Consider the following 24,624-nt stretch of genomic DNA (forward strand, 5'->3'; position numbering starts at 1 on the left):
TATTCATGTTCCATCTCTTTCCTTAGTATCCATGAATAAAAGAGATATAAAGCCGTATTTATGCAGCATAAATGGCTAAGTGAGTTGATAGCATCTTAACCTTTTGTTAAATGTCTATCTTGATTAGCGTGGCTGTTAATGGCTCAGAGTTGCATTTCTCAGATTCCATTATTACTTCTATTTTCTTTATTAGGTAGATATTTTTTACAGTACATGTGATGCTATTTTACCGCACCAGTGCGGTAATTAGCACTTTACGTCCCTATGTCGATAATTTAAAGGGCCACATCTACTGTAAAACGTTACACGATACACGTGCGAATAGGTAATTCGCAACTCGTTTCGATATAAAACACTCCCTTCTATACTTTTTGCACTTGTATCATAATGTACTAAAACATAACATAGGTTACTATAACGTGCATAGTGGACAACTGGACACGGGTATCGACGTTGTAATGACAAGATAAAGCGTCCGTCTTCTTCTATCAAATGGTGTCGAAAAAAGACATCTTATCGTATTAAGTTGATAATCGCGTTCATCATAAGCTGTTGGATAAGTAGTTTTTGTATCATTATTACTATCCCTACGGTGAAAGTTAGCAACTCTCTTGTACTTAATTTAGAAAGTTCCTATAGATTACTTGAACGTAAGTTTTATTGAAGCTTATCCAAGCGGAAAAGTGATTAATAGACTTCTTAATACTCTTCCACTTAATTATGTTCAAGTTGGAGTTCCACATCATTGGGTGCTTTTTAATCTCCTCCCACGCATTCCTCGAGGAAGACAAATGATAGGGGAAAATCTATTTTTACCCTATCCTCATATGAGAAGATTCCATTATTTATTTCTGCCTTTTAACCGCAACGCTCCGTAAAATATGTTCCGTTTTCAACCCTTTAGGGTTTTCAATAAATAACGCGATACTGACATTTTACTGACATATCTATATTCAATTAAAAAGTTTGCCTGAACACGTCACAAATATCATTATCACTACATATTATAAAACAAAGTTCCCCTCCGCGTCTGTGTGTCTGTATGTTCGCGATAAACTCATAAACTACTGAACTTTGGCTTCAGAAATGCGAGGTTAAAATCTTTCGGGTTCCTCATGATTCGGATTCACTCTCAAATCAGGTCGGTTTTCACATTTGTATCGTTTAGAATATTAAGCTATAAATAATTTAGCTCAAATATATTATTATATTCGTTCCCGTTTGTTTGCAGAACGTCTTTACTTAGAAACATACTCAAAGCAAAGCTTATTCATCGGTTTCCGTAGTACCTTTATACGCGATTTACGCGCGAATCTGAAAAGGTCATTGTATATTCCTGAGAAATTCTAAATAAAGGATGAATATTTATATTACATTGTTCAACTTGTGTTAGGATATAAGAATGTATCTTGATCTTGTGTTAGGATATAAATGAACTTGCACATCTATAAATAGCAGTCATTAAATGACCGTAGCCGTGGATCAGAAATAGAGGGAACAGTATGGGTAGCGGCACAACGCAAGCATCGAAGCCGCGACCTAACACAACTGGTTAGGGATTACGTTAGTCATAGCTTGTTTACGAGAGATACTGACTTATAGGTACTTCTCATGTTTATTTTTATGTACGATTCCCACCGACCGGCTGGAATCGGGCCGCTACGGAGCGCATCTTCGGAGCCGGTCGCGTACGCGAGGAGTCGACCGTACAAATGCCGGTTCAGTGAGAATCGTACTTTAGTGTTTTAGTTTTTACACTAAAAATGAAGATGAGTATTTCCTTTACAACATGGGGTTCTTCAAGAAGCGGGTATGCAGGGTTCTTAAGGGTCGGCAACGCAAAAGTGGATTCTTCGATGTTGCTTATGTCCATTGGCGACGGTGACCGCTGCTCGTTTGCTGACTAACGGGTGATAACAAAGAAGAATTCTGATATGTAACCAAATGAGAAACACTTTGTACTCCTAAAAAAAACTATTCATATAGACAAAAAAGTTGTGCAAGAATTTATATTTGTCAAAATGACCTCAAAACAAAAAACTCTGCGAAAACGTATTGTAAAACTCTAAATATAATTCAATCTCAGAATTTGGTGTAGGTTTTGTTTCTTGTAGAGTAACTACCATTTCAAATGATCAAAATATGAGTTCAGAGAAACTTGCACGAGTCAAGTTTCGAACCTACTACATATTTCCGGTTTAGAAGTCGTACGTCTAAGTTACTCGGCTTCTATTTAGCGTGAATCATATGAGTCACAGCATCAAAATGCAGCACCGGAGCCGCGACCTAACCCAACCGGTCTGGAGTATGCGAGAATAAAATAAATATTTCAATGAATAAAAAGCACATAATTAAATACCTATCATTGACTGTTGACATTTTATTTTTATATAGTAGATAGATTTTTATTGTACGGACATTGTTTGTTTCTGGATTAAGATTATGACTTTTAGGTGGCTATTATAAGAACCTGTATTTTTCCGGTTCTCTGGTCATTGAATTCACTTACAAAAGTTTAAAATCCTTTTCTTAAACAAGATTAAAACAATCAAGTTTTCAACCCAACAGGCGCAGAAATTTTAATCAAGTCGAACTTTCTTTATCCGTAAAATGCCTTTGAAATTGCGAAAAAAATTGGATATTATTCAAGTTTCCCTCGTTGATTATTCTGGACAGAAGGGAAGTTTCCGAAACAAGTTGTTTTATAAAGATTTTTTCGATTTCGGACTTTCTCTTGGCTACGCATGTCGCATGTTTATCGAGATTTTAGGAATTTTCTCGCTTATCGCTAGTAATTTAAAACGAATGGACGGGAACGGACTTGTACTATGATCGGTGTTGTTTTCCTGCAGAATGGCTTTCGATAACGACAATTTAAACAAAAAGAAATCTTCTTTTATCCTTGTATAAAATTGTTGAATCGCTTAGATATTGATAGACTACGTAGAGTTGTTCGATGTAGGACATTCAGATTTGAAACACATTTTTAAAAACTTTCGTAATTTCAAACCGTCGCGAACGTAGGAAAGCTAGGTTAATATAAAATTGTATATTGCCTATATTGTAATACCTAATTATTAAAATCATAATATATCATGCTCTTCCTGTGATCCACTGACCGATAAGTCAATATACTCGCAATTACTCGCTTCTAGGCATTATTAATTATTAGTCATTAACGTTTCCTCGCGATCTAACCCAATTAAGTTTCTAACTAGGCGGTCTAGGCCGTGCTCCTGAGACTTTCGCTGAGAGTCTAAAGTATGCCGACTTATGTACAATGTAGAACGATCGACCGAACTATGTTGCCCGAAGAGCTGGCGGCTTCCTCGCACAACGTATCAGTATTGCAATACAACGATGAAATGCCGCCAGCATCCAGCAAAGTTCCAATTACATAGCTCTTATATTTTAGATTAAATTTTATTGATATCTAAAAAAAAAACCATTTCTTCACTGACTCAAAATATGTAGCTTGGCCTTTGCGCTGCCCTCACATGGGCGTAAGGTTAAAAATGTATTCACTATTCATTATTTTTTTGTCATAGGTTCCTACAGTCCATGTAACATATTTTGACTAAAGTGTAGAGTCTGTAAAGTTAGGGACTTGTTGAGTTAGAAACTTGGATCTACATGAGATCTGATTTTTTTGACAGTGCGAGTCTTATGGTTTCGTCTTGGCAACATTTTACATGAAAATGTTTTTGGTGGGATATAATATTTTCTTACAGGCAATCTACTAAGCATATTAGCAAAATGATTTATATAAGTATTGCTTACACTAACTAGCTGTATCCCTCTTGTCTTCTGGATGACGGCAGAAAAAAAACAATAAGTAATATTTGATCGACCCAATCATAGAGTATATCTCTCAAAGTCTAAAGAACAATAATATGTTTTTCTGTAATTGTATCTACTTTTTCATTGTGTTCAAACAGTGGAAATAATATATAATGTTTATCGCAAATGAATCGCAAGTTTATATTGAGCATTCAATATATCTTACATTAGCTACGTGTCAAACTGCAGTTAGAAATGCTATCAGGGTAACGGGAAACAGACACAAGGTTATTGGATGTCTAGTCCATTTCCCGATTAGAGATGCGCTGTTTCCGTGAACGTGACTGGGAATGTTCTCGACTGGTGGGAATAATTATTTTACTCTCATAAAAAACATATTTTGTAGTAGCATATGTATTTTATAGGAATCGTATTAATAATAATGGCTAAGGGTGACACTGACCAGCAGGCGTATTCGAATTTTAGTTGCTCGATCTGTTTCGGATCAAAATTGTCGTTTTTAGTTGAAGAAATGTCACTTTTGCCACTGACAGATCAGTATCATATCAGAAACAGATCAAATAAATAAAATTCGAATACGCCTGTAGATACTAGGGTGTCTCAAACACAAGACTAGGAGATATTTCCATAGATATATCAAATGTTTCCTTGTTAAGCGAATATTCTCGAGAACAATATTCCTAGTTAGGACAGACACCACTGCACACTCGTCTATCGTCGCGGAGTAGTTTTCGTTTAAACAATATTTTGGAAAACTAGAAAGATTGCAGGCGAGCATTCTTGCAGTTTTCCAACAATATTTTTTATTTATTTAATATATTTTCCCGAAAACAGACGAATATTGTTGGGAACAATAATATTACCGTGGCACATTACTACCTGTGGTATCGGCACGGAGTTGTTTTCGCTCCAAATAATAGGAATTCTGCAAAACTAGCCTGATTGCAGCCGGGCACGCTTACAGGAGCGCTATTCCAACTTAACATATGTTCCGAATTCCATACTGATTTGACACCACGCGCGGCTCACCTCGCTCATACTTATATATTGGTGCGAGCGAGACGCGCTCTGAATTGAAATCAATATCAAATGTAGAGTTGGAATGGAATACTACTCTCCAGCCCAGATTGAATGCATGCACGGATTGGTCAGTATATATGAAATGGCATTTGGAGTTTAGGATTTCTAGTCGTACCTGGTGCTTACCGTCTTTACGTGATGCTTTGTGCAGTTTCTTGCAGTGCGATACCTATACATGGCGAGTAGTCAAACTTTAGATTGAAAAAAATATTTAGAGGAGATTTAACTTGTGATTTTCGTTCACATTATAACCCAGGTTTTGATCCTACCTATAATAGTTTACATTTTTGCACTTATTTTAAGACATAGATAAAGACTGAACGGAGTACGTAATTAGAACTATAGATTTTTGTTCGTTATGTTAGAATATATTCAATAATAAGTTATTCTTAATTATAAACTACAGAGCTAAAGTCATAAATATACCGTAAAGCTAAATGTTAGCAACACTCAACCAATTTAAACGCTAATCCAACTTTAAACTTAAACTGTTTTGCATAGGCTAAACGACGCCCAAAAGGCTTAAATACAGATTAAATAATTTGAGAACAGATATGCAAACGTCATGAATATAAACATTTGATTTGGAAATAATATTTTGTTAGTCTCCAAAGGTTCCTGTACCGTATCTAGACAAGTAGACAGTGAATGCATTTCAATATTTCTGTGTGCTTTGTATGAAAACTTTTATATTTGATACTATGATACTGATACTATATCCCCTGGGAGTTAGTTCCAAGCTTTGACCACTCTGTTGCTGAAGAGGAGTCTATGAAGATTTTTATACACCAACTTATACTGATGACTTCTCAGTCGGTTGTTGTTGTTGCGCTCTAGCATCTTATGAAAATCTTTGAGGGCATAGTGTTGAGTTGGTATTTTGTATGTCTCAATCAGGTCTGTACGTTCTCTGCGCTCTTTCAAGGTTGTGAGCTTTAGGAAGTTTTTTCTTTTAATTTACTCACTACTAGACGAACACGCGCGATGACAATAGAAGATGACTCAGATAAGAGCACACGGTAATTAAAAATTATTTTTTTAGTGGCGTATGCCGTGTATCTGCTATCAAATAGTCTGTAATCTTTTGCCTCGGGTCTGAGGCGTTTGCGTAAGCCCATAAGTTACGTCGCAGATGGGTCCAGAATTAAACCCGCAGATGTTGAGGCCCATTTACTTTATGCGCCATTTTTAACTTTGACCGAGGCCCGAGATTGTGCTCGGTCGTGGAATATAAATCGCACCCGAAAATTATTATAGTTGATGCAGACGGTCGTTTTGAGATAAAATTTTATAAATAAGACTATTATTCTTTACCGTACCTATAGGCACATTATTTGCACTAAAGCGTCTATTTATGTACCTACCTATTGGCTATGTGTTAAGCGCGTGTTAGTGGCTGGAACTTAATGATGGGACTGACTGAACTTAATAATTTCTCGTGGGTTTAATTTTCATACTTTGTGACATCTAGTGTCAAATAACTATTGTGTCCTGTCGTACAATAGATGAATTAAGTGCCCCTAATTGTATTTTAGTGAGCCGATGTATAATTAATTAATGTCAAATTCAAAATCTAGAACATTAACAGTTCAGACGCCTCTATCTTGACGAGGATAATAGGTTTAGGTACCTGCTCAAGCCAACTCTATGAGCCGCAAACATTTGTGCGTTCCAATAAAGTTTGGTACTTAACTTTGACCGTCATTAGTTCCCTTTTACCCGTATATATGTCGGCAGCCGATCGTAAAAGAGGTATTTTTATGTAACCTAACTACGATCCGCGCACGAAGTCAGAGAAAGCGAATCCCTCTATGCTAGCCACACCCTCCCGCTTCCTTAGCCCCCTAATCTGCTTTGTTTTAAAATCAGTCCCATCTCTCTGCTCCCTCCATCAATTCTCGCAAACCCTCATGGCTCCTCCATTTTGAAATTATTCCAATAACAGTATTCATTATACCTAATATCGAACCTGATAACAGAATTTCATGAGAATCGGTTGAGAAATGCGATCTATAGACGAGATCAGCCCAGCTCCAGATGGGTCGTACGAAACCATTTTTGCCCGAGCTGAATAATCAACTGTCAAGAACTTGCCAGTGTAAGGGCCAGTTGCACCAACCAAACTTAGCGGACTGATCAACGTCAGACAGCAATGAGGTATGAAACTTCCCATACAATAAAATTTAGCGAACGCTTTAACGGTGACAGACGGTTTTGTGCAACCGACCCTTAATGTTACATCGCATAATGCGCACTCCATGTTAATGTCGGTTTGGCAGCCCGGAAAATTGCGGACGTGGCGACACATGTATTACCCGGTAATATGCAGCCGTCGCTCGCTAATATGTTTGCTGAAAAACATGCTCCACAAATTACCGCGTCTTTCTCCATCTCTGTCTCTTGTTTATTGCAAGAGTGAAAGGAGAAAGATGAAATTATAAAACGGGCGTCTCAGTTATAACTCGTGGGTACCGCTGACACTTTATTGTATAATATAAATGTTTATTTATTCCTACAGCAAGATCCACAACTTTGTTAGTATTATTAAAGCTAAAACCTAAAAACTATGTTAATATTCGTAACTCACTAATGACAACGTATTTTTAATTAAGTGTTGCATTATTGAGCACTCGTTCCTTCCAGCTAATGTCTTCAGGAGGCTTTGGCAGGGTCATTCTGTTCGGAAGCGTTACCATGTTTTTACGCAGTACAGCACTGAAACTGTCTACTCGTGCTTCCGCGAACGTGGTGGTATTATGTCTTCTACAATCCTATTTGAGAATTTATATGGAGGCTTTGGATTTCATCATGATTTAACTAGGTATGCTAAGATAGTTAAAGTACACTTTCATGACGATTTCGTCTCTCTACAGTCACACGGCATACCCAAAACGGACCACCGCACCGTAGCGTCAACAGTGATGTTAGAGTCTGTTCCAAAAGAGAAGAGTCGTAGAATGTATTGAGCCCCATACATTCCACGACTCTTCTCTTTCCGCACAGACTCTAATACTGCTGACTAATGTCTTTCTGATTTATATTCTTAATAACTTTTATTCCTACCAGTCACCACACACCAATCAAATTATATTAATACAAATTGTCGTTAAATAAATTTAAAATGTTAAGGGCTACGACGCGCTAATAGGCAGTTTTTAATAAAACCATAGTAACCAAAAGTCAACAGTACTTGGAATGCCCGCAATCAACAGAAAGGGTTTTCCCTCAGGCATAGCTTCAAAATATGGGCTATTTTAGACCTTTTTGCAATAAAGATTATCCTCATGCGAATATTACAAGAGCCACTTTTGTAGAAGTATATGAAAATGTTTATCGCATTATATATCCTTAGAGACGGAACGTTAACGGAACATTTTACGTTGTGCTGTATTAATATTACAGTTAACTTCTAACATATAATAATGATGTTTGTAACTTTTACTTGGAGTTGCTCGTAAAGGAAAGTTCTTTGTGATGATTATGAGTAGGTATAAGTCATTCGGGTTGTTTGTTGTTAGTCATACTCATAAGTATATCGGAAGCACAGTACAGTTCAGTACAGTCCTAAAGTACAGTGTGCCAGCTTTTTGGTTCTTAGCTTCTTAGTGAGCTTTTACTTATGTTTAAAAGTAAAAATAAATAAATATAGTAACTAATATTATTATTCAATAGCTATCATGTATTTTATTGTATTTTTAACAATACAATAAAATACACTATCACATAATCAATAAGTTGACCTTTTACGACGTCTAAACCCTCTAAAAGCGTGAATTACAAATGATGAAATTGATGAATACGTTTCTCCATGGTAGTTAAACCGTGAACGTGTTACAAAGTCATATTCGCATTTATAATGTTCCCATTTGTTCCAGGTTATGCACACTACGCGTCACCCGTCTACGCGTATGCGGTGCCCTTGGCGAGGCGGGCGGCGGGGCGGCGGGCGGAGCGGGCGCGGGTGCGGTTATCCTAGCGGCGCGCATGCACAGCAGCAAGCGCACACTGCGCTCCAATGACATCGCCGTGCCGCCCATGGACGTTGAGCTCGACTTGTGCTTCTCCTTGCAGTACCCGCATTTTGTTAAGCGAGATGGCAATAGGTAAGTTGTATGATAAATTTTCATTTTTATTTCTCGTGAGTGAAGCGGACGGAAGGGCGGCGGGCGGAATGGGAGCGGGCACGGGCGCGGGCGTGGTTATCCTAGCGGCGCCGGCGCACAGGAACAAAGCGCACTGTGCCCATGGAGATAGAGCTCGACTTGTGCTTCTGGTTGTAGTGCCCGCATTTTGTTAAGCGAGATGGCAATAGCTAGGTAGGTTTGAAAAACTGTCGTCAACATACTGCCCTAACACGCGTAATAAAGTAACGTCGGAATATCATTTATATTTTTGCAAATTATTGCGTGAGAGTACGGTAGACAATTATAATAATTATAAAAATCAGGAATACAAGGACTGATAGCTACGAGTAAACGTTATAATAATAAAATTAGAAAAAAAAAGTACATGCGATACTATATCAAAATACTGAATGTATCATCTACTTCACGGCCATAGCTTTTTTACTGACTTTTCCTGCAAAATCTTTAAAACCACAAATTACCACCGGTGGTGCTTACAATTGAGACATTAATCCACTTTTTATTCATCAGTATAGAAATTTGTTTACATGTCAGTGTTTACAGCTCTTTCTATTTTTATTGCCGATCGTTGAAACGTGGGGTTTATACGAATTGAAATTTCAAAGCCGAGGCCAATTTTAATGGCATAATAAAAATAATAGAGGCGTGCAATCCGCCATGTTTATCGCTGCTGCGTTGGCCGTGGCCTGTTTCAGACCTAGCTTTTTATTTTATTACAAAAATTATGATTGGATGATAATGGCTACTAAACGATACACATTTTAAAAACTGTATAGATTCATTTTTATTATTTTACTATTTTGTAAGTGTTATGTACTGAGAGTACAAAAATATATAAATCAGGACTAAATAACCTTTTTTTTGTTCATTTAGCTTTTCGTCATTCGTTGACTCTATAGTTGTACTGATTTTACTACTTAACACATTGAGTATCGGGAACCCGCTCGGCGGGTTCTGTGTTTCGCTTTCCTCTACAAAGCGGGAAAACGCTGGGATCGACTACGAGCGTTGCGCTACAAAAACGTTGGTAGCGAATGTGCTTTCATTCAGCGCTAATCACTACATGTTGTCGTTTTGCCTCTGCGAAGATTTCGCTACATACCGGGAAATCCATGTTATCGGTTACGACGTAGCGCTACGACATAGAAAAAAAGAAACTACTACGCGCTACGGCGTAGCACATGTAGGGATGTTGAATACATATTTAGAAACGTAAAATGTAATACTGAATACCATTGTAATTGCTAGTTACGCCGTTGAGGTGTTGATATCAAATTGGTAAATCATTAAAATGTTGGCAGTGTAGATATCAAATTTTATGTCTAAACAGGCCCTTAGGATAAATACGTAGGAAGATAGGAATTTGGTTCCTTGGATATTGGATGTCACTGTCACCTCGCTTTTATATTTCTCCTTTGAAATGAGAAACAAATTCCTGGAGCATTCCAAGAATGTTATAAGAATGAGAGCGCATATAACGCAAAACGCAACCCACAGAATAGGGAGACGTCGTAAAATCGATAGCGTAAAAGTTTAAAGCCACTAAAATGTTTTAAAGCTTGCTTGAAATAGAGTTGTGTAATTGTAAACCTGAATACCATGATACGGCGTGAGCAATAGAAATAGTTGAGTAAAGGGAATTTTCTTTATACTTGCTCAAAAAAGATCTTATTTCATGCACGTATAATAAAGGACAAAAGCCTATATTATTGCCGTGGGAATTACGGATTTCGGCTTCGCCTCAAATTGTTTGTTACTCACGCCACTCGCCTTTTTTGACCTCTCTTAAACAACGGTTGCATAAAATACTATTAAGCTTTAACTCTGTAGATACTAATACGGTTCCAGAATAAGTGCTTTACAACCTTATTCAAAACAGAAAAACTCGTACTAGTATAAAAAATATCCTTAAGTATTGCATAATAAAATAATTTTTTAACATGTTTTTGAGGAGGGAAACTCGCGCGAAATGTTTGTCACTATGAGCCAACGTCATAAAATATCTAGTCCGTCACGTTTTAGTACAGTATTGTTATTTCTCTATTCGCAGTAACATTAATACATACCTCTTAATCTTCTAGAAATTCGCAATATAGATTGATTTACCCTCTCTGCGTCACTTTCTTTTTTATAGTCCTAGCTTTACTACTTCTAATATTTATTACACTTCATTTGATTTCAGTATTAATGGAACCCATTAAATGGGGTAATAAAATTAATTATCTACGATTTATAACATGTCGCGTTTGTCATGTTTATGGAATTTCGACGGTGAGTGAAGGAGATAAGAGATCCTCAGTTAGTCGTTAGTCGTAAAAAGTTTACACCCACATAGAAACAAAACTACGTTACATTCTAATTTACTTTGAGTATACTTGTAAACGCATTTTTGTGAAATGCATCTGACAGGTACAGTCAAAGAATTGTTTTCTGTGCCATTTCGTAACTTTTCACAGTGACAATATATGTAAGTATGTATGTAAACACTTCATTGTACTCATGACTTAGAATTAAAAATGACAATCGTAAGTTCGTAACAGAATAAACACAATGTACAGTCAGCTGCATAGATAGTTGACCCCTTCTGCAAACAAAGTTCTATACAGGTTGGTCAGTTATCTCTGCAGCTGACTATACAAAAGCGAGTTGATTCTTTACATGTAGTTAACATTTGAGGAAATTAAATAAAATTGAAAGCCGCTGGGAACATATCGTCACAGTGACAAGGCACAAAAATGAAATTTCTTGACCGTGCTCATTTTGAATTTTTCTAGTTCAGCTTATTTTTTTCTATGACTATTATATTTTCTAGAAAGGCTTCAATAAACAATTAAAAGCTAGAATTGTTCGTTGTGCCAGAAAATCTTAATATGTTTTTGTATTTTATTACACCGATTTATAACGAAATTTTTGATACACTCTAAACCGTATTTTTTTTTTTAGGTAAACTAGATAAAACAGGTGTCACTAGCAGCGTAGTCTATTACTCACTACCACTGTCAACTGTCAGGTCAAACAGAAACATGTTACGACTATTATGAGAAATTAAAAAATAAATAAAAGTTTAAAATATGACCGGTTACGCCTGTATGAACGTGGTACGACAACTCGTGTTATTCTCTCGATTTTTCACTGTCATTGCAAATATATCACTAAAACTCTTATGTCTTTGATATAAAGTCTCAAATCGTTTGCGCGTTTTCGTCGTTTCAGTAATACTCACCAGTACAATCGTTTCGACATTTTGTAAACCTTATTTCAAAGAGATAAGGTCTACCAATGACCAATGAAGTATATGCTCTCAGCTACTCTCACACTTATCTCTAATGATACGTTGGAGAGTGATAAATCACCAATAAAACGAGTATTTAATGGACGCACAGAAGCCACTCCGGCCTAATCGACCGCGCATTTATAAGCTTTATCTATTTACACACATAATATATTTTTCATCACACTTGCTCGTAAACGGTGTTATAGTATGCTAGCATATTGAGATGTAATTAGCTATTAACATGGCCACGGGCGTCATAGTTTTTTTTTAATTTCATTATGCCTATTGGGAATAATGTTTTTTTCTAGTATATTTCATTAGGTATAAATTAAAAATTAAAAAATTACCTTCATTTTTAACATAATTGTAAATAACTCAGAAACAAAAGAAGATCGAAGGCTGCTATTAGTCATACAGTGTCCTTAGGTTTAACCACTACTCCACCTTAAAGTATATCCAAATCCCTCGAGAGGGCTACTCTTGTTAGCTTATCCTGCTAGACCCTTTTCTGCTTGGGGTTGGAGAAGTGAAAAAAAAATCAACTGATATTATTTAGACTGCAAGCTAGAATATACATATAAATGCAGATTAGATACCAATGCGACGCTGTGGTCCGATAAAATTAATTATATGGTCTCTCCCCTTGAAATTGACCTTCGATGAAAGGTAAACCTTCATTTATGCTAATACTTATATTTTTGTCATTGCAGGTTGCAGATTATGCTACAGAGGCGCAAGAAATACAAGAACCGCACCATTTTAGGATACAAAACGCTCGCCGAGGGGGTCATTAGGATGGATCAGGTATGTAAAGTTTATATTTTTAACTTTAGCATATTTAGATGATCTATTTAACCTTAAGGGTGTTACTACGACCGGCTAAAATTTCATAAACTCACCCCCAGTTGCTCAAATATCCAAATCACAAGAAAAAAAGTTTCTCTAGTACAAAATTTTATTATTTGCCTCCATTCTTTCCCGCAGGAGATGAATGAGTAAATATGACCTAAAACCAAGTTTGTAAGTTAATACAGGATAATAACTAACTATATTTATGCCCAATTTCAAGACAAACTCGTACGTATTTACCTATGCACTCGAGTATAATATTCACACCAAGCGACCGAAATACAGAGAGGCTTTAATATAAAATACCGATATTAGGACTGCGCCCAAATCGCCTTGTTTAAAAACGCAATGATTCTGATTTACTCCCAAACAGGTAGCTGTATCTAATTTTTAATAAGATTGGATTTTCTCCCATTATTATTATCGCTCCGCACAAAACTTTTTTATAATATGTATTATCTCAGATGAGTTTTCGGGCTTGGTCCCTAATCTGTTATCTCCGAATGGGCTATTTCATAAATTTTAACCATATAAATATGATGAAAAAATTGGTTTTTAAACGGCTTGTTCCCGTCTACTTATTTATGACGGCGTTTTCAACAGTAGCAGAAGTACTCACTGCATAAAGGAAACAATACCTATTGTTTAACAGATTAGGGTCCGAGCCGGAAAATGTCATTTCATAAAATTCATACTAAGTATATCACTGTTTTCGCACACCAGACACTGTTTGGCACGGCAATATAGTGTTCTATACGTTTACAGTACGGTCACGTCTGAAAATATCGATACGAAAAAAGTGCCAAAAATATGTATACACGACTTTATTGCCCATATATTATGGTAGTGTATACATATTTTATCGATATTTTCAGACGTGACTGTACTTACCTACCAACTATATCGGTGGGCGAAGACGACAAGAAGCCACACATATTTTTTCCCAGTTTTTTGTCTTGTTTTGTATACGTAATCTGTTGCCCTTATGGCACACCCGTCTCATCCGTGCTTGGTAAATATAAACCCGTCCGTTTTTTAATCTCGTAAATATGAATGTCCTTGTGTGTTTGTATTTATGAGGCTGCATTGATCCCGGAGTCGTGTTTTCTTTGATTTAAAGATTTAATGTTTATCTTATGAGTTTCAATAAATTTACATGTGACTTGGAAACATAAACAGATTTTACAAAAATTTAACCGTCCGTTTCCTTTTGTACAAAATTTAATATTTTCTTGAATACACGATTATTAAAATCAAGCACCGCTAGTTTACGAATATTTCAACATATACTATAAATTTATTTGAAACTGTTTCGGTACGACATAAAATGTAAACGTAGGTATGTTACATTACATGCAATTAATTATTCGGGTAAGTTAATTTGCCTAAATTAAAAATAATTATTTATACGTAAAGGTCTGCCTTAATTATGTGGGTATGCACCGACCGCTTTTTCCAACCTAAGATTTAAGTTACAGAAGAACATTTTTACAAGGAGAGTCCGTAATAGTAATGCATCCTACATTATTTAGTACTGTGTCAAAACCTACTTCAGAGTTCGTTAGCCACAATTTTATATTTTCATCATCTATGTTATGTCATTTAGTATCATGATATTACAACATGGTCAGTAGAAAGAATACCTTCCTAATCCATTCTCGATTCGCTAAAATATATCTAGTGATTCCGACGTATTTGTTTATCATATTACAAATTTAGAACATGGTAAAGCTACAGTGTAAGTATTACCTATATACTTTTTAATGTTACTAAACCAACAAGCTCATTAGCTCACTCCGAACATTCGCTGCTACCTATCCGGTCGGTGCAAACCCGGCCTAATGTGTGTTATTGGAGGCAATTAGCAAAGCGTTTAATTTGCTTTTAACAGATGCAATTTGTGTTTCCTTTATTCAAGCCTCGAGCACATGGCCAGGGTCGGTTGTTGACTGTTATGTATACTCATCAGTGACTCATACTTGTCTTCTACGTAAAGTTAGATGACTCGTCATGGTTGAGTTTGTCATCAAACCCTTTCAAAGTTATCTTTGTATTTTACATGTGCTACAATCTTTATTAAAACGATAGTTTACATTAGATCTAGATACTCTCAGATGCATCATCATGCATCATCAAAGGTGATGTTTGGTAACTAGAGCTAAAAAAAGAAAGTGAGTGGGTTAATTCGATAATAGGTAGACGTAACGAAAGGCTCATTAGCTTTACTTCCTGTGTCCAGACAACCACAAACCCAAAAATTCTGAACGTATTAAAGCACTGCTCAAAGTTTTAAAATTGCGCCGTGTTGACGAGGCTCACAATTAGACAACACATGTTTTTAATTTTCTACTGAAGTTTTCCAGCCATGAATGTTAATAAGATTAAACGATTATTTTCACCGCAATTATTGATTTGGCTTCTCTGCGTTCCAGGTGTTGCAGCGCTCCATGGACATGGAACTAGAACTAACCGGAGTTGGCTGCAAAGGAGGCGCCGCTGCAGGCCAGCCTGTTGCCCGGCTGTCCATTACCGGCCTGGCGTCCACGCCCGTCGACCACGACACTAAGAACAACAACAACATGCTCATCACTGGCAAGTATCATACCGGGGTCGGCTGTATAGGCGCCGCTGCGGGCCAGCCTGTTGCCCGGCTGTCCATTACCGGCCTGGCGTCCACGCCCGTCGACCACGACACTAAGAACAACAACAACATGCTCATCACTGGCAAATATCATACCGGAGACGGCTGTTAAGGGGGCGCTGCTGCCTGTTCCTCGGCTATCCATCACCGGCCTGGTGTCCACGCCCATCGACCACCACTGAGAACAACAACATTCACATCATTCACAGAGTAAAGATAAGATAAGCGATAAGCTTAAGGTTCCATGTTACCTATCAAGCGTAGTTTCTCTTGGTCGCTCGGAGGAGCTCGCGGGTATGAGATCAAAATGACACAACGCATAGACCAGAAGTGCTCTCTAAGGAGGACCGAACGGAGCCTTTCACGTATACTTTGACACAGCACTGGATGCACCCAGCTCCCAGCAGCTGCTGCTTTCTCAGCTCGAACAAACACGGAACTCGTGTGAAAACTATAATAGACAGTGGAGATTATATATAATATAACTGAACTGGTATCGCTCTTTAACCATCTAATGCCCTATTCCAGAACGAGGCTACTCAGATGAAGAGGAAGAGGGCGAGTTCAGCTCCGTGGAGGAAGCAGACGAGATGACGTACGGCGCGCCGGCGCGGCGCAGGACGCACCGGCAGCTCACGTTCAACAAGGCAGACCTGTCCTACACTAAGGTAATTCTATATCGAAGTAATTCTAGCCCAGCAGTGTCCACCAGTTAAATGACCCCTGGGACATACCGAGATCACAAAGGGACGTACTTTGTTATATAACGAACAGTTGCACCAACCACCATTGATGGACATCCGTGTAACATTTTACGAACGACTGTTTGGTGCAACCGACTTAAAGGTTATCCTATCCTACACTAAGATAATCCTAGCTCAGGACCAGAATACAGAATACAGAATTTTATTGGTAAAATAAAAATACGTCTTACAAGTCAAAATAAAATACAAACCAGGAGTTACCTAGTGGGGCGCACCCTCCTAGGGAAGCGTACTGAGACGGCAAGCGGCAAATATTTTGTTTTATAGACCTATTAAAGTGAAAGTGGGCCCAATTCTGTTTGGTAGCATGTGGGATCGATGCAAGCGGAGAGCTGTTCTAGGAAATTAGGTAATAGGGATCTTTGGGTTTAGCTCATAGCGACTGACAGATGTCGTGATACGTCAGTCGGATATTTAGGTATTTTATTCGGTAGGATATTGAGTTGTATCAATAGAAGCGGCAAGAGATCTTAAGCGTTTGCCACGTACTCATCATTATAACTATAAGTGAAGTTTAGTTATTATTGGGGCTATAATTTTATTTAACTAACTTTAAATTGTGAAGATAATGTTACACGATTATGAAGTAATCAGATAAAATTCTTTGCACTTTTAGTTACTTCCGTTAAATACCAATTATATCTTGAAGAATTTGGGTTTATAGTTCAAGTTATCGCAGTTGCGTGTATAAATGTATGCGTGTAGGTATGCTCTCATGCACGTAACCATTTTTCAATTCAAATAAATGCGTGCGCGCTCAGTGTGCAACAATGAGCTAAAGGCCGCACGCACACATGAATCGGGTGGACTTATCCTTTCTGCTAATACAGACAATTGATTTCAGTCAAGATCCAAGCTTGTTTTTCATACAAGCTGGTTACAAAGTCTACAATAAGGTTTCTGTGATTTTTTTTGTGAGTGACATCTTTTGTGTTTCGGATAAATTGGTTTAACTATGCGTTTTTTTTTTGCAAATTGAATGTGCGTTGGAATTTTCAGTAAATGTGAATAAGATTTTTGATGATGAAACTGATGAAGGTGAGATTGGTTGTCAATAGGAATTACAATAAGTAAATTTTGGTATTCTGGTAATAACTACGAATTAACTAGTGATTTTAAATGGAATTACGATTGCATGACATTGATAATTAACAATTTTTTTTGCATTCTTCTATTTTTAGCAAAGATAAGAGGATCTTTTATTACGGGTAGATGAAGTGAAAAGATATTTTAATCTTTTATGAGTATACTGCGATATTTTTAACGCATGATTATTGCCTAACAATTGATTTATTCCGCTAAATTTTGTACAACAATGTTTGTTTTAATAATGCTGTATATACATTTTAATCAAAATTTAACGCAATGTCTATAACTTTAAAGCATTTTATCGCTTAGCTTAGCCGTAACATAGCCGTTGCTTGCACGCAGCTGTCGCGCTCACGAGACTTGAGCTTCATGGAACGCGAGCGAGAGAGACAGAGCTATATGCGCTCCAAGGCGGACAGAGACAGCGACAGTGAGCTGGAGAACGCGGCCGCCAAGCGCAAGGGCAGCCGCGGCAAGCTCGCGGTGAGCGCGAGATTGGGCCTTGCTGCTATAACAATAGAGATAACTTTGCTTTGTTTCATTTTGCACGTAGAGCATTCAAAAGTATAAACATCGAAGTAGTCAATAACTCTTTGAACATTTATACTAAAGTAAGGCCGCTAAGCACGAAGTATTTCGTACATTGACCCGCCATTTCCTACGCGTGTAATTATATTATTATACAACCCATGACGCCGGCGAGCAATGCCACTGTGCGCGTGGGACAGCAATATAATTATGCACGTCCGATAGAGATAGGGAATAGGTCAATATACGATATACTTCGTACTTAGCGTCCTTACTTTAATGAGCTGCGCATTTTAAGCTCGGTTCGAGATTGATAATATTGATATTAATTATATATTTAAGAGTTATTGCAACGCTTTGATATTTAAATATACGTAGCATTTTGCTATAGGTGTTATTTGTTATAGGTGTGTTGTGCATGAACATAAGGCTTATATTATTTTTATTTAAAGGAATTGGCGTTATTAACTAATACAAACGGGACTTAACGCGTATCAAGTTTTAAATTTATCTCCGACGTTTCGAGGACGGCGTTGTCCCCGTGGTCTCGGAGAAGACTGGCTCAAGTTGACGTCAACATCGTCAAGTCGCACGGCGCACGTCGGAGGTAAATTTAAAACTTACGCGATTACGTCCCGTTTGGATTAGTTAATAATGTGTAAAAATAGTGAAAGTTTAAATCAGGGAATTGTTGTTGTTTTTGTTCTGAAACAGAAGATTATTCTCTATTTCGCACCTTTAGAATGAAACTGGCTTAAAACAAAATGTTAACTTTTTGGCAAATCGCAAAATAAGATTCGACGTTGAGTCATTTCTGCATTCTTTTAACGATAACTCCTAAAAGAATTGAGGTGCATGCATTTTTTCTACTGAAAAGTAAACACCAACTATAAACCTTCGTCATTGGAGGTAAAATTAGGTTAAGTTTTATGAAATAGTAATTTAAAAATACGATTTACTGAAACTAGTCACTATAAGGTCACTTTTCGACCAAACTTTTTTTCTCTTTGGTCGGCGTAATATGAATTAGGTCAGGTTCATTTTAATTATCTAAACATATTTTATGACCTTTTCGATAATATGCCTCTTTATTAATAAAATAGGAGTGAATTATGCCAACAAAATAGTTTTAATAGGTCATATTATTGTAAGGAACTCGATAGTAATAAAACGAATTTTATAGTTAATGTATTTAATATACCATAAAGAAACACATTCAGATATAATATAATAGAAAAGAGCAGGTCTTCGTACAAAAAAACAACGTCCAAATCTTTTAAAGTTACATACAGATCAAAGTAAAGCAATAAAATTATGGTCGTATCACAATTATCGTAACTAAAAAAATTTGAAAACACTTCTGAAATAAAATAAACATGGTAACTCTTTTACCTATTAAATGCAATAACAATCGCCATACACAGTTTCATTACAATTTAATATTGAGAAATAAGACACCTCAAATAAATCTATAATATAACAGGAACATGTTTTAAAGTGTTTTTCACTTAATTCTCCGAAACAATACGACTTTGATAGTAATCTACATAGTAATCAGGTTTTTCTTTCTTAAAAGCTCTTTAAGACCTTTTATTATATTTTGAGTTAGTTTCAGATTTCCTGAAAACTCTTTCTTTGTTACAATTTCTTCAACACAAGGCATCTCCTTTCTTTTCCTCCGCATGTTTGCCGGAAAGAATCCTGTGTACGAGAAGTCTTGTAGTAAAATACAAATGGATCATTTTTAACAAACTGCAATACTTAACTCTAATTTTATTTCCATTTATACTGAAACTCTAGGGTTTTGCGTGTTGGAGTATTTATACTTGGGTTGAATTTCCAATATGCAAGATTTAATAAACATTATTTGCAACTCAATGGATCCTAACTGCCAAAAAAAGTCAAATATTTCTTTACGACAGGTTTCATCAATGTTTTCGGGGAATTCCATATGATATGTGCACGGTTCTTTCATGCTACGCGTCGGAACTTCTTTCTTAGATTTAGATAACGATGTGTAAGCTTGTCGGGTGTTAACTGTGGATTGAGAGTCGGCAGGGTTCACGAGGGTAAATCTTCGATGTTTTTTATTGTCTCCACTTCAAACTCATTAACATTACAGGTGATATGCGATAAGAGGTCGCTGTTTTCTTTGCCAGTCTATTGTAGGGTATTGTGTCCTCGTTAGTTGTATCTGCGACCCTAGGATATCGGTGAAGCTAAAGGGCCTTGTGTACAGTCAGCATCAAAAGTAGCGGATCAAAGAAGGTTTCAAAAGTTGATGGTTCTATATGTAGAACGATTTAGACTGTAAAAGATATACTCTTGAAAGTAAATTTTAGAGAATTATCTTTATTTGGAAAAGTTATCCGATACTTTTGGCGCGTTGTTTCATCCGCGACTATTTATGCTGACTGTACAAGAGCATCATCCGCCCAGTCCTACTATATGGTTGCGAGACCTGGCCTGTCCTCGGAAGACATGTCCAGCAGCTTCACGTCACCGAAATGAAGATTTTGCGATGGATGTGTGGCGTTACGCGAACATACGCACGTAACGAACACATCCGTGGCAGCCTCGGAATCCGTGACGTAGCGGATAAGCTGCAGGAAAGTCGCATCCGATGGTATGGCCATATAAGCCGCAGACCAGTAGACTACATCTACATCGGAAATAGATGCCTCAACCTCACTGCCCAAGGCCCTAGATCACGCGGCCGGGGTAGGCCTAAGAAACGCTGGCTGGACGGCGTGACAGCGGACATGGAAGAGAACAATCTCACATCTGAGGATGCTGAAGACCGGGCAAAGTGGAAGACCCTGGCGTAAGGCCGGGAAAACGCTAGGCTGAAGAAGAAGAAGTCGCTGAAGATCTCTTTGTCGTACTGGAGCTAGATGTTGACCTACTGCTAGATGATCTCGACGAAGAACTTATGCTAGACTTAATAGATATCTCATAGGCAAGCGTGCTCCACCGTAGACCGCATCATCACTTACCATCAGGTGTGATCGTGGTCAAACGCCTGCCTATCCTCCATAAAAAAAAAAAAAAAGACGAGCTGGAAGACGATGAAGAAATACTACTGCTTCTAAAGAGTACTTGTGGACCTTGTGGTATAAATAAATCATTGTATTCAGTCTCAATTCGTTTCCTGTAAATGCAAAAAACAAAGCTCAAACCACCAAAAGCAGTAAATCATAATAAAAAAAAATATGTTAAAATAATTTCTAAGCGTTACACCTGGATGTAGTTCATGCTTTCATTTAGACCTGGCATCTAACCTCTAACTCACGCTTATGATAACACATACGGGACCTTCCCCCTCAACTCCGCGTCACCCTTAACTCTAGCTTACCCAGTAAAACTGAAGTTTTGTTATTCGTGAACGCTTAGCATTAGTTAACATGTAAAATATGAAACAACGGTACAAAGTGAAAATTATCCCTAATTTAAAATAAAAAACAGGTAAAAACTGTTAACTTGTGTAATATTCTCTAAGTAGGTAAGTATATAAAATAAAATGCACTCACCAGTCGCCTTTCTTTGCTCTTTCGAGCATTTTCTAGAATAATTAAAGTTCTTCGTCTTCGATTTTAAAATTTAAGCACGATGACCTGAAACACAAAGAGCATTAGAATAGTAACGACTTAAAAACCAAAATAACGGAATCAACTTTAACTGATTAAATACAAAAGAGATTTAAACCTTAATGAAACATAAAACATAACAAATATTAATTAGAAAAGTGACTTATTATTTGTTAAGTCACGCCCTACAGAATATTTTTAATAATAAAGTGTAGTAATTACGAATAAGTCGTACAAATTGACACAATATTCGAAAGAGTATCGACACAATGACAAATTAGTCAGGTTCATTTTAAAATAAAAACGTAAGACTTACCCTATATTTTCGAAACAAAAACGACTCAATCACCAGTGGGTCACTTTATTTGGGACTGGCTTGCGTGCGGTGCTTGCGGTTGCGGGATTAACACTAAAAGGGGCATTGACGTTCCGACGCGGGAGGGGCTACCGTCCAATAAGAAAGAGACCCTTGTAGTGAGTTAGTACTCTTCTTGCACAGCACGGTCAGTTTCTGATTAAGGAAGCGGTGTAATACGCTGTACAGAGTCGTTCTGTGACACTAACTCAATTTCACGATTTTTTGTGTTAGGTCGGTTTCACTCTAAAGGTGCGATTTATTCTTATACTATTATTTAGTTTTGGCTTTTGTTAGTGCATTTAGTAGTTTTCTGGTAGAAATGAAATTTTATTAACACTTGTCTTATATGTATTTATCTCAGACCAAGAAACATTAAAAGATAAATAATTAGGATATCCTTCCGTGTGTAAGTAAACTTATCTTATGTAGATCTTTCTTATCGGAATTTGAAAGTCAAGGCATTATGACGTCACCGTAATGTTTTCATACTTGGTAGCTTATCTACTAGATTAGATAAAGGTTTGGGTAAAATTTAAATATACTCATCAGTTGTTGCAAGCGCATCATGGAGGTAACATTTTTTTGTAAAGAACGTTTAAAATACAATATTTCTAAAATACATACCAAAGTAGCCATAAAATCAGATTTTCATATAATAAGATTTGAGAGATATTTCGTGAATCTTAAAATTGAATATTGAAATTATTTTGAAAACGAGTTTTAGGTACTCGTTTCAGAACAAGGCAGAGTAAAATTAAAGTTTTTGAAAAGAAAACGTTCGTGTGTGTGTGTGTCTTCTCCAAGGTGTTGTTGTGAAATGTGTCTTAGCATGAAGACTGAACTGTATCCCATGCCCCTGTGTGCCTATTCTACTTAATTCTAAATGTGATTTAAAAAAAATCTACATATTGTTTTTATTTTTAAATGTTCCTTACTCGCAATCTAAAAAGACGATATTTAACTGATTAGAATCAGTAAAAACAATTAAACAAATAATGTAAGTCACAAAACAGTTGATTAAGGATATCTCTTTTTGACGACCGGTTTGGCCTAGTGGGTAGTGACCCTGCCTACGAAGCTGATGGTCCCGGGTTCAAATCCTGGTAAGGGCATTCATTCGTGTTATACTACGTCGGTGGCAAACAAGCATACGGCCCGCCTGATGGTAAGCAGCCTCCGTAGCCTATGTACGCCTGCAACTTATGTAACGAACAGATGCCAAGTTACACAACATAGATTATATTATACATTCATTAGCAGAATATATTTAACACAAATTCACTAAGTAGTAATATGAGTACGGGTTCTACGAAATGATTCTCTGTAGTTTTCACTACTATACTGCAAAACAATATTCAATTGATCTCTTTACCTCTGTTATTTACAACAATCTAAATGGTTTTTCCATGAGTACTATTTCGTGTAAAACAGTGAAGATAACCGAGTGTCAGATGTCATTAATGTTGATATTCAAAGTAAATTAATTGATGACATGAAAAAACCGTTTCGTTACACACCCTCCTCTTCATGCACGCATGTTACACTAATTGTACGTTACATGTTGCAACCATTGTTCCTTACGTGTTACAGCAACGCAACTTGAAGCAGAAATTCGCCGCGCTGTTGCGGCGGTTCAGAGTGCCAGATGAGATGGGCGAACGCGGCGCGGCAAGAGATACACATCATGCACAGAGGGATATAGATGAACTTTTCCAGGTAAGTTACGTTATTTGATTCGCAACAAACAATTTGGAGTAGAGAAATTCTTAGTGTCAATTGTCGCAAACAATCTAGGCCATGCGGTGTTGCTATTTAAATATGGAATGTAAATACTGTACAAAAGCGCTGGTGGCCTAGCGGTAAGAGCGTGCGATTTGCAATCCGGAGGTCGCGGGTTCAAACCCCGGCTCGTAGCAGTGAGTTTTTCGGAACTTATGTACGAAATATCATTTAATATTTACCAGTCGCTTTTCGGTGAAGGAAAACATCGTGAGGAAACCGGAGTAATCCCCACAAGGCCTAGTTTTACCCTCTGGGTTGGAAGGTCAGATGGCAGTCGCTTTCGTAAAAACTTGTGCCTACGCTAAATCTTGGGATTAGTTGTCAAGCGGACCCCCACGAGCCGTGGCAATATGCCGGGACATCGTGAGGAAGAAGGGAGGAAATACTGTACATTATTAGGTTCTAATTCTTTTAGTAAAAGTATCCCAACAATCCCAACCTTCCAACTTCAGCTGCGTAAAGTGAGTCATGTCGTGCACCTACAGTGTAAGATTAATATTCACACACATTTACACGTCATCTTCTTTACAAGCTTAAGTTTGCTTACAGCGTTTGTGGCGCATTCATGATGAGGCTTTTTAGTGCCAGCTAAACCAAGCACTACGGTGTATTCCCATTGGTCCCCGCCGGGCACAGGCAGGAATCGGTGCATGCACATGAATCATTCCCTCTATCCCCGCCTCATGTAAGGTGGCATTCACGTGGGGTGGGAACCCACCACCACAC

General features: G+C 37.3%; 1 protein-coding gene across 6 annotated transcripts in view; it reads left to right on the forward strand.

The window, feature by feature from the left end:
- LOC133528210 (phosphofurin acidic cluster sorting protein 2) overlaps positions 1–24,624 on the forward strand; it is a 170,710-nt gene that overhangs the window by 136,311 nt on the left and 9,775 nt on the right. For 4 of the 6 annotated variants that reach the window (XM_061865479.1, XM_061865481.1, XM_061865480.1 and 1 more), the window contains exons 2-7: positions 8,757–8,984; positions 13,011–13,104; positions 15,582–15,873; positions 16,319–16,458; positions 17,986–18,126; positions 23,707–23,832. In XM_061865479.1, the coding sequence (XP_061721463.1) occupies positions 8,757–8,984; positions 13,011–13,104; positions 15,582–15,873; positions 16,319–16,458; positions 17,986–18,126; positions 23,707–23,832 (1,021 nt within the window). The other 2 variants (XM_061865484.1, XM_061865483.1) reach the window with 2 other exon arrangements.

This window comes from Cydia pomonella, chromosome 19 (genome assembly GCF_033807575.1).
Source record: "Cydia pomonella isolate Wapato2018A chromosome 19, ilCydPomo1, whole genome shotgun sequence".
Lineage (NCBI taxonomy): Eukaryota > Metazoa > Arthropoda > Insecta > Lepidoptera > Tortricidae > Cydia > Cydia pomonella.